Source organism: Nesoenas mayeri (assembly GCF_963082525.1).
Source record: "Nesoenas mayeri genome assembly, chromosome: 7".
NCBI classification, from domain to species: Eukaryota; Metazoa; Chordata; class Aves; order Columbiformes; family Columbidae; genus Nesoenas; species Nesoenas mayeri.
This window is the reverse complement of record NC_137551.1, coordinates 8,968,726-8,983,564: the sequence shown is the minus strand read 5'-3', so window position 1 is coordinate 8,983,564 and position 14,839 is coordinate 8,968,726. Positions and strand designations below refer to the sequence as shown.

The following is a 14,839-nucleotide window of genomic DNA, read 5'->3' as shown; positions in this document are numbered from 1 at the left end:
TTTTAAAGGGACAATTTTCTTAAAAAGCAGTTCATGGGCTTATAACACATAGGAGTGAGTAGCAAATATTTCCTTGGCTTATCAGAGCAACACCTTTAAAATAGATCCTGTCACTGCAATATTGTCATTGTCTCTTTCTGATGCCACAGAGAAGTCAGGTTAGAGAAGTGAGAAGACTAATGAAAAAGTACTCTATCAATAAACTCAGAAAAATGAGAATGAACAGTTTAATCAGCATGTGCTGTGCATCATGCTTTTCTTTCATAAATGAATGTACTCAGATATTGCTATTTGTCAGCTCGACAACAGCTGCTTGTACATCATTTATCTCATTGAGTGGCTTGGTGGCAAAGTGTTTCACAAAAGGAAGGTATATGCAGTTGCACAGTGTTTTGAAGCATCAGTTTGACCCACTTTTCCCAATAATAACAACCTCCCATATGCATATAAAGAACAGCTACTAGAAACAACACAGCAGCACTTTGCTTTCAGTTTCAAAATGGGGAGAAGTAATTTCTACAAGTTCCTGACCAGGGCTGTTAGCACAGACAGTTGCAATACAATTTGGGAGGTCATAATTCACCAAGGATCCCAAAGAGAACCCACACACAGAAACCCTTCACACAGCTCCTCCCAAGCAGAGCCTTGTTTTCCATAGGCATCTTTAACAAAGCCAGGAGGCAGATGCTTGCTTCTTTAAGAAGAAAATCCTTTGAGGTAGCTGAATATGCAGCAAGGTAAGCACTCAGAGTCAAGCAGCGTGCACATCCTTTCTAATGAGAATGAAGCCTATGCAGAATGAATAGGTAAATGCTTTCTCCAAAACAGCTTCTTTTTGCAAACTGTTCTAAGGGGCAAACTCTTTACAGGAAGCACTATTGAACACAGTGTAGATATATGATGTCCATTGAAGAGTCTTTCATGGGACTAGGATACAATTCCCTCTATGAAATAACATGAAGTGCCTGTTATGGAGGGATGTTTGCTTTGTGTTTATGTTTTATATTATATTTTATATTATATTTTTATTTATATATATATATTTATTTATTTATTTTTATTTATTTATTTATATTTATTTATATTTTATATTATATTTTATATTATACTCTATATTATACTCTATAAGCTCTACATTAGCTCTCATCCCTCAAGTACTCTCATCAAATCATAGATGAGATAAAATAATGCCTACACATCCTACCTGTTCCAGTATGGCAGAGATGGGAGCAATGGGTGGTGTGGGGTCCCAGAACGAATTTTGTCTTTCCTAATTCAAGACCTTGGGCCATGTGACAATTATCTGCCTGAATGTTTTTCCTTCCAGAGGCTGCATATCTAAGTTGCACTGCTATTTTATGGCAGTCTAATTATACACTCCAAAAGTTTCCCATGAAAGAACATCAACATTTTCAGTTAACCACTTCGGGCCATGTAAAATACCATAGAGCAGCAAATTTGTGCTGCATTAGCTTTCATTGGGTGAGAGATATCACCATGACACACACAGGGAGCAGACAGGAGACTCAGAAGTCACTGAAAGACATGTTGCCCTGGTTTTGACTTCTTCATGAGTCCTCTACCTGATGTGCCTCCAATTGTTCTTCATAGGGCAAAATTTTCTATCTTTTTTTCTTTTTTTTTTTATCTGCTGATAAACATGCACACTTCATCTCCCTGCAGCCTAAGTAACATTTACTAGTAATGCAATACAACTACAAAAATTCAGCAGTTATTACCATTCATCTCAGAGGTGAACTCCAGCAAAAACATGCAAGAAGAGTGGGGCAAGAGTTGACATTGGTATTCTGCAAGTGGCTGTGGTAATACCATTGGGATGCCATTTCCTTTTATTTTTTCTTCTGGGATTCAAAAGGGTATTTATTCCTCACACAGAAAGTAAGACATCCATCCAAAATTATGCATTCCCATTCTAAATTTGAAAAAATGAACCAAAATGATTCCCAGTCTATGATGGGTTCAAAGCACTTCGGAATGCAATTTCTATCCACAAACAAGAATGGAGGAGAGACAGAACATAGTAAATACAACATGTCTCAGACCTTGTGCCTACTACAGGCCAACAATGTATCAACTTTAAGGTCAACTGTCTTGGTTATGAGAATGTTTCTAGCTGAGGGGTTATACCTGGACCAGAGCTCTATCCCTTGCACTACACATGAGACATGATTTGGGGAGCACCCAGTGAGAGCAGAGGCACTTCCAGCAGCTGCTGAGGGTGGTAACTCTGGAACCTGCATGGCAATGTACCTCCACAGGCAGCAGCAGAAGCATCTTCCTTCCTTGTCTTCTTTTCTAGCCTTTAGAAAAGTTACAGTTCTGCTTTCCTCAGCTCGACTCAAGGAAGCCTGTGGGCAAGAGCTCTGCTATCAGAATCTGCATTGGAGTAGATTAAATGGAAAGTACTAAATCTTTCCATTGGCAGGCAAAATACCAGTGCAGGAGATCGTCTGTCAAATAAACAAAACAGAAAAAGTCTAATCAAGTGCTGCAACTAACAAGATGTTCCTATTTGGTGCAAGCAGTCACAGGAAATCTAAAGAGAGATAATTGCACATATTCAGCTCTGCTCTCCGCTCACTTCTTACAGCAGTTGCAACACACCCCTCTCTGCAGTTCCCAGGTTGGAAGAAATTGCCTGTTGTTACAGGAGGGTTCCAGGACTCCATGTCCTTGCAAATCAGGGTAGATTATTGAAGGGGCTCAGTCACATCATGGATTACCAGGCAGTCCCACTTTGCAATTCAAAAGGTATGTTTGCTCAAACACTGTGCCATAAACCCATCTTTGGTAAGTTTAGTTCTTTACCTGACTTTCCTCATTGCTTTTTCCATTTTCTACCTTTGCGACGGGCTTAGGTTTTCTTAGCTTTAAGTTTCCCATTTCAGGCTTTAGAGTGTAGACCGTTAAAGCTTGTTGCTTGTGCTGCTGAGTATCTTGCAAAGGCAGCTGCCTTTCCTCTAAGACAGCAGTGTTGTCTGGATAATTTTCTTTGTTATCATCATCTCTATAAGAAAATAAAATTGAAATGCATCAGGCAGGACTTCAGACACCTGTCAAAACAATGTGAAGGAAGAATAACAACAAGTTCTCAGCTATTCATGGCATTTTAATTTTACCAAGTTGAGTAGTCTACACATCAGACACTGTATATGTTAGCAAAATGAATCTGAGAGGCTACTGTTTATTGCCAAATCACAAGCTAAAGTACTATTATTACATTATTACACATTCAACTGTGGAGTCATTTTTAGAGGTACTCCTTGGCTTCAGCCCTATAGTTCATATTCCCCAAATAAAATCTGAAACTGTCTTTTTTTTTGTGCAGAAGATCTTTCTCCATCCAATGATTCCAACTAGGTTATAATCTCACAAAAATGTTGTCTCATACAATAATTCCCCCTTATAGTTGCACTTCCCTTATGACAGTCTCTGGTTTTGAGGGTTTTTGGACAAAGTGAGGGAGGTAAAGCACACAAAGTAGGGATTGAACAGTCAGAGATGAGTTTGGGTGGAAGGAACAAGTACCATGTGCTGCCAGTTTGGAGAAAAGGTCTTCCTGTACAATCTGGTGAATTTGCATCTGGTGGTTTAAACAGATGCTCCTGGATGCCCAGGTAACCCCTGAATCTGGGAAAGGTATTTTCAATCTCCACCTGGCCTACAGAGTGCAACCTGTCCTCTGAAGACCTTGATAGTTTTATCCACATCCAGTCAATCCAGCCTTAGAATGGTCTAACGCCTTCCACGGGAAGCATGTCCCTGGCACCGTTAAGAAAGCTACCGCAATGCAGAATGCGAGGCTGCCTGTGCTCAGTTGGCCGGATGAGCAGATCAGCATTACTGCTCCAAAATCCCTGGCTGTGGCTTAGTTTGCAGGCAGAATTTCAGATGCTAGCTTCAGTTGCTAAAATCCTAATGGTTAGCTGAGAGATGACCTCTCTCCTGGTGTGAAATGTTCACAACTGAAGGAGTCAAGGACTATTGAATTAAACCACCCTGAGATTTTTTAGAAAGCATAATGTGATAATTTAACATTTTCTCCTAAGGATTCTGAGCTGCCAAACTCACTTTCCATCTGTGGCCCGTGAGCATCCAGATGGATGCTTGCAGGGTGCCTATGGAGTTAAACGCCATTGCTGCCCAAGCCTTCTGCAAGTGTGCTCCAAGGCAGTTGTTATAGTTACAGAGTGAGGTGCTTTATATCCTATGGGCATTTCAAAAATGTGCAGAAGTGTTTCTAATTTTAAGGTATAATCTGCTTTTTAAATCCTTCTGAAAGGTTAAGTTGCATCTTCTGGCAATCAACATACACTAACATAGCCATAAGACATGTGCTTCAAGAATACTCCAGTTAAATTACAGTTTGAAGGATTTTTTTTTTCACAGAGACACTCATCAATGAGTATATCCTTGCACAGTTGTCAACTTCTGCTTACTACTAGTTTGTACCAGCTGCTGTACAGTAAAATTCAATGTATTAGCATCAGAGATGCATCTGAATGAAAGTAATACGATGTGAAGTTCAGAACGCAGACCATAATATATTTACACATATAATAACAACAGTAATTAATATTGTTTACATAAAAATATACAAGACAAATACACATTTCCCAGAAATACTAGTAGCTTTAGCAGGTAATACCCCAGAAATTCTGCATTCCCATGAGAATAAAGGTTTCTTTCTAATGGTTTAACAGAAGCATTCTGACAGCTTTAGCTGTTACCAATGAATTTCAGACAAAATTTGCTGTACAATACCTGGGGCTGGAACTGGCTCCTTGATCTTCATATACAGAGTCTGAATCTCCATCACACCTTGAAAACAGATACAAAACAATTGCTGATTTTCTGTCAGCTGCATAAATTTAGCTTTTAATAACACGCCAGCACAGCTTAAAGTATAAACACATTTCTCCTTCTCACACCTTAGCTGGAGACATTTAATGCCCTGTCTGTGCCATGATAATCTAAACCCCGGAGGAAGAAAAGGATTTGAGATGTTATTTGTACACAATGTGGTATATCATTTTCAGCCAGATGGAAATAATGATGACAAAGAACTCAGATGTTACCATAAAAATTATAGGAAAATTACAGGAAATTTTGTGTTTTAATTGCTTATAGTATACTTCACATAAAAAAGAAAAAAACAGAAACCATAAGCTAAGGGTGTTTTGCTGCTAGACTCAGAAAAATATTAACTATAGCAGAGCAGTCATTCTTTGTGCAGCAAGAAAAGAATCCTCAAATAAAATATAAAGTGATCATCAGTCTTAAAACATGAACTAGCAGTATTTTTTAACATACCTGAAGAATCATAATCAATTGCACCCCCTTAAGTTACAAACAAAAGAATTGTCATAATCGAAGAGAAGTCTGGATAAATATGCTAACCACTCAGCATTGAACACTATATTGTGCAGCACAGCTGAACTTTGCGGAATGATATAATGGCAAAATCTATGGGTATTTTTTCTTTGCATAAACACACATATATATGCATACGCTCCTCACAAATATGCATATACCCTTTCCAGATATCATGTCTGGGGAAAAGTCAGGCCCCTCTCCTCACCCTCTGTTCATACTCACAGGGCACAGACACTAAGCAGGCCTGGATCACTCGAGGTTTGCTGGCAGAGGAATCTCTTCATTACGGGGGAAGCAGCCTGTACTTCCACTGACTTGTTAAATTTTCAGAAGAGCTGCTGTGCTTAGGACAGAGCACATTAAGTGATAGATGCATAGCTCTGCCTTGCAATTTGATGCCAAGGTTTTTAATATATTCTTCTTTCCCTCCAGTCTTCTGCTGTATCTTTATCAAAAGCCAGACTGCAGCAGCAAATATTTAAAGGGACACTCAAGTGTTTACATTTCCTGAATACATCAGCATATGGATGAAAGAATTTGCTGCTCTCAACTGGAACATATAACTACAGTTGCAGATCCCTCTTCATCACACAACATTCCTGCCACAGGTGCAGTTCTTCCCACAAGGCAAAGAGAGATGACAGGTGGAAGACAGGGACTGATGTACAAAATGGATAAATTCACTGTTGAAATCCAGCTGCCTTTGTCTCTGAATGCCAGTCACACCTTCTGCTGTGCTGTGTCACTAATTGCCTTACGTGTCTCTGACACCAGCAAGGTGTGAGGATGGGACATACTGGCAGTGTGAAGAAGGAAGCCCAGTACAAAAGGAACCAGAAACCCAAATAGAAAACACAATGGTAAATCTCAGAGGGAGAAAAATATAGCAAGGAAATTCAGTGTGAGGAGACAGTGCCAAGGTCAGAGCAGGGTAAGATGCCACCAGGTGTGCTGCACACCGTGGGCCGAGCCACAGTCAACAAAGGCCAGGGACCCTCTAAAGTGACAAGTTCTCCCTCCTGCGTGTGCTGCGGGAAGAGGAGATGGGAAGAAGCAGTTCTGTTACCATCTTGTTACCACTCATGGCCTCTTCTTACCAATTACCACACTTGGCAACCTTCTGTCCTGAAAGACCATTTTGGCTACTCGGAACAGTCTCTGGGGAGACAATGGATGACTGAGCACAGGTCCACCAGCCAAGTGTATGTGTGCATACCTGTGTGCACACTCCTAAACTTGGAAAGTACCCCGAGGGTTGTTTTCCCTGAGCTGGCCGTAACAAGGTGATCTTGAGAAGTACACATCTTAAATTAACATTCAGAAACTGCTAAAAGTCATAGAACAAGACAGAACTTATAAACAACATAAGTGAACATGACAAAATGTATTTGAATAACCAGATAGTAGTAGATAGGAAAGATAAACAGTAATGAATTAGAGAAGACCATGTCCATCATGTCATAAAAAGACTGAGCAATTTCAGAAACAACACACTCTGAAATTATTACTAGAAATTTTTCTCTTTGTAAGAATGACTATTAACCAAGGAGGCTCACTCTCACAAGATAGTGCTTGAAGCTAAGACCATAACAAGACCTTTGAAAAGATGAATTCATGATACAATGCAAATACTCATCATCAAAGGACAGAGCGATTTTACCTGAGCTTAAGAATTACAGCTTATGTGTTCACGTCAGTTGTCTGCACATATCAACAGACACACACACGCTCCTCTCACCAGTAACCTGTAAATCTTGTTGTTCGACTTTAGCTATATTTGACAGATATAGGGATATTCAAGAGTTTTCTACATCTTGTGAAAGCTTGTGGTCACATAGTAGAGAGAGTTCACAGCAACCCAAAAACTGTAGTAATATGTCACTCATCCCTAAAACACCAGAATACACCAGAACAGCTTCAAGTCCCAAATCCACATGGGCTGAAGCTTATATTGTGCAAGAAGTATGTATTTGGACAAAACCAGTGATATGAATCCTTCTACTTCAGTGCTCAACCTAACTACTGACTGATGGGCATGTCTCTATAAAGTAAGTACAACCACTACTGATCTTATGGCATGGGCCAGAGTTAGGTCAGAGATGGAATCCCAGTCTAGATGGAGTGCTGCTCTGACTCCTTATAGAACTGTCTCTTTTTGTCCAAGGATCTCTGGTTTAATGGGATTAGCTTTTTTAACTTTCTCCCATTTTCACCTTTTCATAGCAGCCATTTCAGTACCACTTGAAAGCTGCTCCTTTTTGCTGACTTGACCTTTAAGATGTTCACATGAACAACTTCTAAACCAGGCTGCACGCATGGCTTGCTGGAAGCTTAGCAGCCCAAGGCACTTGCCTTGTCTGAAGAAATGTTCCTGGAAGTATTGTATCACTGATTTTATAGCATTCAGGAAGCCCTAATTTTGCCTTTGCCACAAGTAAAAAGAGAAATTGTCAAATGGGGATGTCTAAAGTTGCATGGCAAGCTCTCTCTTTATTCTGATAAATAAAAGTGACCTATTTTCCGATATGGCCAGCACAAACAACTAGTGCTGAAATCAGTAAGAATCATGCATCCCCAGCAGTTCTCAAAGAGAGGCTTTGTGGGGAGGACCTAAACAGGATTTAGGAAAATCAACTCTGGAAACCAAGTCTGTTCATTTGGTCAATGCTTTTCAGATGTCATTGTTTGCTTGCTTTGTTTTCTAAAAGCATGTTTCTACTTCTGTGTTTGGAAAGACAAGATTAAAAGTTTAAGTCCCTGAAACAAAAACAACAACAGCTTAAACAAGGGAGATTCCCCTTTCAGGCACCTCTGGCTTCCCCAGGCAGGGCAGCACTGGCAGGAGGCAGCAGCTCCTGCACCAACCTGGTCCCTGCCCTCATGGGCACACGAAGCACCACAGTGACCAGCCAGAACCTTCCAGACCCAGAAACCTCAAGGGTAGAAGCAGGCACCAGGTCACTCCAGGGGAATGTCTATGGGAAGCAATGGATGTACTTAGTGACAGACAACAGGGAAGGAGGAAAAAAAAAAAAAAAAGAAAAATATGAAAAATGTACTGTCTGTAACCTCGTTATTCTTCTGCGAGCATCCCAGAATTTTACAGAACATAATTCATCACTTAACTAATAGGGACATAGGAAAATAATGAAAAAATTACTTGATGATTTATTCACTTCTGTTAAATCTTTCCGTATCTGTCACAATGACATGAAAAGCACGACTAAGTTAAAATATTAAATAAAGCAAATGTAAGCAAATAAAGCAAAGCAACGTATGAGAGGGAATTTATTTAGATCTCTATGAAATGTTACTTTTCCTGTAGCGTTTTTGACAACACTTAGGGATGGCTCAGATGATTACAACTTGGCCTGCTTTCAGAACGTGTCCTGTCCCCACAGCACTTGGGCAAACAGCTCACTGTCCATCTAGGGCTTTTTAAAATTATGTGCATTTTAGCAGTGCAAAACTCGCCTAACACACAAACAAATCTATAAATCATTTCCTTCCCAAGAAACTGCTTGGCACATTACTGCTGAAGAATCTTCTCTAAAAGCTTTTGAAATAATCCAAAGCATGCAAAATAATAACGTAGAGTACACCAAAACTGAAGTGGTTTAGACTGAAATAAAAGAAAGTCCATGTCATTTGTAATAGTTCATAAAGCCTTTGTCTTTCTAACTTTCTAATGTTCTCTCTTCTCTGTAAAATAACAACAAAAAAGCCCAACATATCCTCATGATCATGATCTATATGAAAGGCCTTTTAATGAGTTTATGGAATTGATTTCAAAGAAATGATGTAGATGGTACTTGGCCTGTCTAAATAACATTGAGCTATTTTTTTCAAAACATTTGCAAATATTTTTTTTTCTAATAATGCTTGGAGGAGGTTTAGAGTATGTGTTCTTAGAAAACTGACATATTTGTGTTTGTCAACATCATCAGTACAAGAAATGAGCAATATTTTCACAGGAGATTTATCCTACACTTAAAATCATGCATTTAAACATGCGTGGTGTGCATCAAACATATATTCTCTCAGAAAAGTATTTCACTGCCAAATGGTCCCAGAGCATGTACAGGCAGCTGTTTCATGCAATCCTTCCCATACAGTCAATAGTATATTTAGAATAAAGAAAACTGAATCAAAATATATGACAGAAAGCATGGGACATCTCTCACACTACTTGCAATTTTTCCCTACAGTAACTAAACTCATCATTCTTATTTAAAAATAAAAATATCTTTAAGGTGTTCACTTACTCTGCTAAAGCTGCCGTGTTGAAGGAATTATCCTGAATGCTGAAACAGAAACAAGAAAACATCAGATAAGTCAGCAAGGCAGGCAGACTCGCTGTATCTTTCTTGGTTGTAGGAACACAAGCACAGACATGGCATTGCAAGGCAAGTCTCTGTGTGTTAGCTCTACATGCACGACCGTACCTTCAGCTGCTCTGCACATGCTCATAATCAAGGAACCAGAGGGATTAGTCCTACAACACTCACAAAGCACATCCAGCAGAGTTTGGAATGAATACAGAGATGCAGGTAGCCTGTGAGACTCAGAGAGGGATCATTTTCTAATTGTAACAATGCTGCTAATAAAGGCTTAGGTTTACAAACAAGTATTTGGCATTCTGTCCTTTAAACGTTTGCTCTATGTAACTGGCTCCTCAAACACAGTTGTTTTTACTTCTTAAATAGGGTTGCTTGGCTAAGGTCTCTGGAGGTTTTTCTCTTCTTGTTTAGTGGTCTCTTACACCCTCAGCTCATGGCCAAACCTCAGGGGAAGTGAGGAAAAAATAATCAGGCAGAAAGGACAGTTCAAGTAGCAAAAGGTTATTAACCTAACAGCAAGCAATAGAGGAAACCATTTCTATGAAAGGAATAGGCTGCTGTGCTCCCGCAACGAAATGTTTCAGACCTGATGTAATACATGCATTAGGGTCAGCTGAGGATACTGTGAACTACTGGTTTCGAGGCAGCAGTGGAATTCCCCCTCGAATGACACCTCTCAAATCCAGTAAATACACTCTTGGATCATCCTGAAATCTTATAGTAGCAGGAAAAAAAATAATCTCACTGCTACATACCAGAACTGGGATTTTTTTGTTGTTTGGGTGGGGGAGGAGAGGCGATGCAGACAACAGCATGGTATGAGCACTCCTGTTTGTGACAATGGCACCTCAAAGACGACAGCCCCAGTGGAGCAGGGATGAAGAGGCGCAGTGTCCTCCTCCTATGCCGCTGCGTGATGCTGACACACATTCCCCAGGCAGCAGCAGCAGCTGGGAGCCACAGCCATGACCATTTCACTTCTCTCACCAACAGCACTAACAATGTAAATTATCTGCATCCCTTCCCAGCCTTCCTGCCTGCTTGCACACACTATTTTACTATTTTCTTTCCTATATTTGTGTATATATATATGTATGTCAGTTTATATAACGGCACAAATTACCTGGAGATCAGAATATCACACCCAGTCTATAGGGACTTCTGCCCTACAGATTCGCAGGTTTTGTGAGAGAAGGGGGAACAGAAAAGCTGATTTCAATGGTTAGCATTTAAATCTTGCCTTACACCTAAAATTTCCAATTTTTTCTCCTCCTTTTTCCAGTTTCTTGGGTCTGACCATACAAATAGAAATTTATTTATTGTTCTTCTGTGTGCAGGAGAGCACCTGAAGAGAAGGAATGCTTCTAGTTGTTGTGACAATAAAAACATCAATTTATATGCTCAAAAAGTAGAGGGTCATTAAAAAAAAAAATCTGATACCATTTTTAATAAACGAATTTCAGAATGTTTAGGGGCTTGGCTCTTGATTTTTAATGGTTAGGCTAGGTTCACAATTTTTTGTCACAAAATCACACTGATAAGTATCACAGCTTGGCTAGTGTAGAGCTTAAAGAGAGACTGAGTATTTATCCACACTCCTCTACAGACAACCACACAAGAAGGGGAACAAACATCGAATGCTCTTGTAAACATAACTTCTCCATTTCTACATGCAAAAATTCACTGCTAATTCATGCCTTGTGCAAAAATACTGCAAAGCTTTGTTGCTATTACTCCTAACAGAATATGATTGAAGATCAGTTTGCTTTGGACTGAGATCAAGTTTGAAATGGCATAGGTTTTCTGTTGTTTGTCTGAACCTCAGTGCTATGTAGCCGTCCTTATATCTCTTCTAGCAAAGCATTTTACATTTCTTCCAGGTCACTCACAAACTCCATTTGTTTTAAAGGTGTTGCTTGGATAGTCTCTTCTTGCAGGGTTGTGAAATCATTCAATAAAAAACAAATTTAATGTAAAACAGAATAATGTTATTAAATACATGAAAATAAAGGCCAGCTAAACCCAGCATTCTGTTTCAGAGCTAATCCCCCAATCGTATAGATGAAGCCATCCTGCTCCTAGTGGAACAACTATAGTAGGCCGACAATAACTTTACTTCTTTTCTTTTCCTCCCAGAAGTATTTAATTTCTCTTTAGTGGCAAAACTTTACTTCACCAACAATGCTGGCTTGGGCCTTCCCCTGCTTTACAAGGGAGAACCAAAGATGGTTGAACCGGCACCTCCAGTTCTCAATAAGTCCTAGGTGCAAGGAAAACATAACACTAGTGTTAACTCCCCATTTTCAATAATGCCATTAAAGCCAATTAAGTATGTAATGCCATAAAACATTACTCTTCAGCATACTAAAATTCTCAGTGCCAAATATATTTCAACACCAAATTCACATGAAGTGCCAGGTCTCTTATCATCCTGAAGTCCAAATAAAAATGATGCTACACCTGTACATGAAGTAAACTTGGCATTTCACCATTCAGTAGCAGATATATTTTTAAGGATTTTACACTTTGAAGTCATTAAAATACACCTTTTTGAAATTCTGAAAATAAGGCTTTTGATTCAGTATTTCCTTATTTATGCTGAACATTTCAAGTGTTTCATATGTTTGCAATATTATATCTATGGAAAGACACTTTTCTTTGTTAAAAAGCTTCGCATTTCATACCCAGTTTTGTTCTTACCCTCTTTTGCCAAACGTTGATCTAGCCAACACAAATATCACATGCCAGCTCTCAGCTGACAAGAAAAATGTCACATAACTCTAAAGCAAACGTCTACATGTATTTTGGAGATACCAGGATTCAAAAATATGTTGCTATTCACTTCTAAAAATTTGACGAATATATTGCTTATTCATGGCTGACAAATAGGCATTCTTTATTTGGTCGGTATCATCAAAAGAATTACTGCTAGGTCAGGAGGAAGACTGAAATGTGAATCACTCAGCTCAGTTTTGCATGTAATAGATGAATGTTCAATATAAATACTACCTTCATAATCTCAGAACAGCAGTAGTTGGCACTTTAAACACATATCAGGTAGTGAATTCTTTACATAGACAGTATGGTCTTGTTGGAGAAGACTGCAAAAGAAGAGAAAGGTAGTGAGACAAAAGTAGGCAGAAGTAGTTCTGGCTTCAGGAGAACAGAGGAGTTTGCAACAATAAAGATCAAAAGGCCAGAAAAAAGAAAGGAGGAATAGCGAAGCTGGCTGAGCTGCAGTTGTGTAAATAGTCACAAACACACACACACACACACACACACCCCTGCAAACTTCATTGCAGCTTGGTTTCCCCTGCAGAACAAAACCTTCACCTCAATTTCCAAAATTCGTTCATCTCAGTAAACGACTGTGCTCTCTTAAGGGCATTTCTGACTCAGGTGAATGATGAGGCCTTTCAGCCTTAACTACAGAATAATGAAGAATTTGTATCGGGAAATAAAAGTGTATGTTTAGAGGGAGAATTACCTATTTACAAAGAACACTGAACTCTCTGAGGTTCTGGGAAAGTTAGTATTTCTGCATTTAATATCTACTATTTAATGACAAATTCAGTGCAATCCTATAGGGTGTGATTAACATTTATCACAAGACTATTTTCTTCATTATTATCTAGTATTCCACAGAGTCCAAAGTGCTTGTGCTGAAATTGCTGCATCTGAAGCAATTATATTTTGCATTATGACTAGGCCTTCCAAGGGAGCTTCACCAGACACTGTAGAGGGACATGACAGATGTGACATGAAGTGCTGTGCATGACGAGGAGTCCAAGGCGACTCCCTCCAGCTCTAGGAAGAAGTTGCTCATGTTCTACTACCCAAATAAAAGCAAAGTTGGAGTGATGTCCCCGCTACTGCCTCTCTGGATGAAGCCAAGTCACCCCTGCCAGAACCAGCTGAGCTCAGAGACTCATAAAAATATTGAGCAAATTTGTTTGCCTTGGAGTATGCATGTTGCTGCCAAGTAGCAATACCCTGAAGTGTTCCAACAGTCCCTCATCTCCCTCTCAAATCATACCAACAAGGAGATGCTTTCACTCCCACCTGTATGCATAGACAGCATATGCTCACATGGGCAAAATACATTCAAGTCCACCAAGGAGCAGATGAAATATGCTTGCTTGTCAGGTCACACTGCTACTTCTGAGGTCACATTTGTGATAAAACATTTTTATTCAGGCAGAAAACAAACTGAGAGACCACAGAAACTCATCTCTGCCTTCAGCAAGTCTGTTCTCTTCCAACATACAGGAATTTCGTATGGGATAAGAGCAGGGATCATTCTGCAGTGTAGTGTTAATCACAGTGAACCATTCCAGCGCCTTGCCCTTTCTTCAAAAGTGATCCTGCAGGATACTTTTGCTATTTTCCAATCAGTAAGGCACTAACCAAGGAGCTGCCATGTGCGAGAGAAGTAACACGCCTCCTTCCTGTAGTGATAAATACTGAATGCTACACTCTGAGGCTCAAAATATTCATGTGTTCACTGACTTGTTTTCTGGACATGCAGTCTGCCTTTTTATGGGTAACGTTCTCAGAGACATCAGAAAACATCTTAAGACAAATTCAACTAAAATACAGCAATTAAATCTAGTAGCCAGTTGTGGAGCACTCAATCCAGTTTCTGTATCTTTGATTTTTTCAGTGACCTAATTAGTACATCATCTGAATGAGTGAACCTGGGGGGAAAAAGCATTCAGCTGATCTTGCTGTGTGTCTTAAAATGCACAGACAAGTGCATGTGGGCAAAGGCTTGAGTTTAAGGTAAGCAGAGGCATAGTTGTCATAACCCAAACCAGGGCCCTTCCATAAGGTATATATATGTTGGGTTGGATAAAGCTTTGTGCAACTGCAGAGACATTCGGGGTTATATTTTCTGAAGGTATTTCAGTGAGCAAACTGCATATACTTCCTTACTCGAGCATTCTAAGCAGCAGGCCTCTGAAACCCATACACACTCCCATAGTACACCCAAGTTCATCTACCCTGGAGCTCAAAAGGCACAGCCATACATCAGTCAAATCCCTGCTCTTTTGAAGGGAAAAATACCTCAGAAATGCACAATTTTGTGCAGACTGGAAATT

The 14,839-nt window shown here is 39.6% G+C and overlaps 1 protein-coding gene across 1 annotated transcript in view; it reads right to left on the bottom strand.

Annotated features, from left to right (window-relative positions):
* The window catches only part of FAM13C (family with sequence similarity 13 member C), a gene marked incomplete at its 5' end in the record, with an annotated part of 134,898 nt that overhangs the window by 40,703 nt on the left and 79,356 nt on the right, over positions 1-14,839 (bottom strand). The window contains 3 exons of the mRNA XM_080348188.1: positions 2,830-3,028; positions 4,786-4,842; positions 9,663-9,701. Coding sequence (XP_080204314.1) covers positions 2,830-3,028; positions 4,786-4,842; positions 9,663-9,701 — 295 coding nt within the window. The remainder of the gene's footprint in view (positions 1-2,829; positions 3,029-4,785; positions 4,843-9,662; positions 9,702-14,839) is intronic.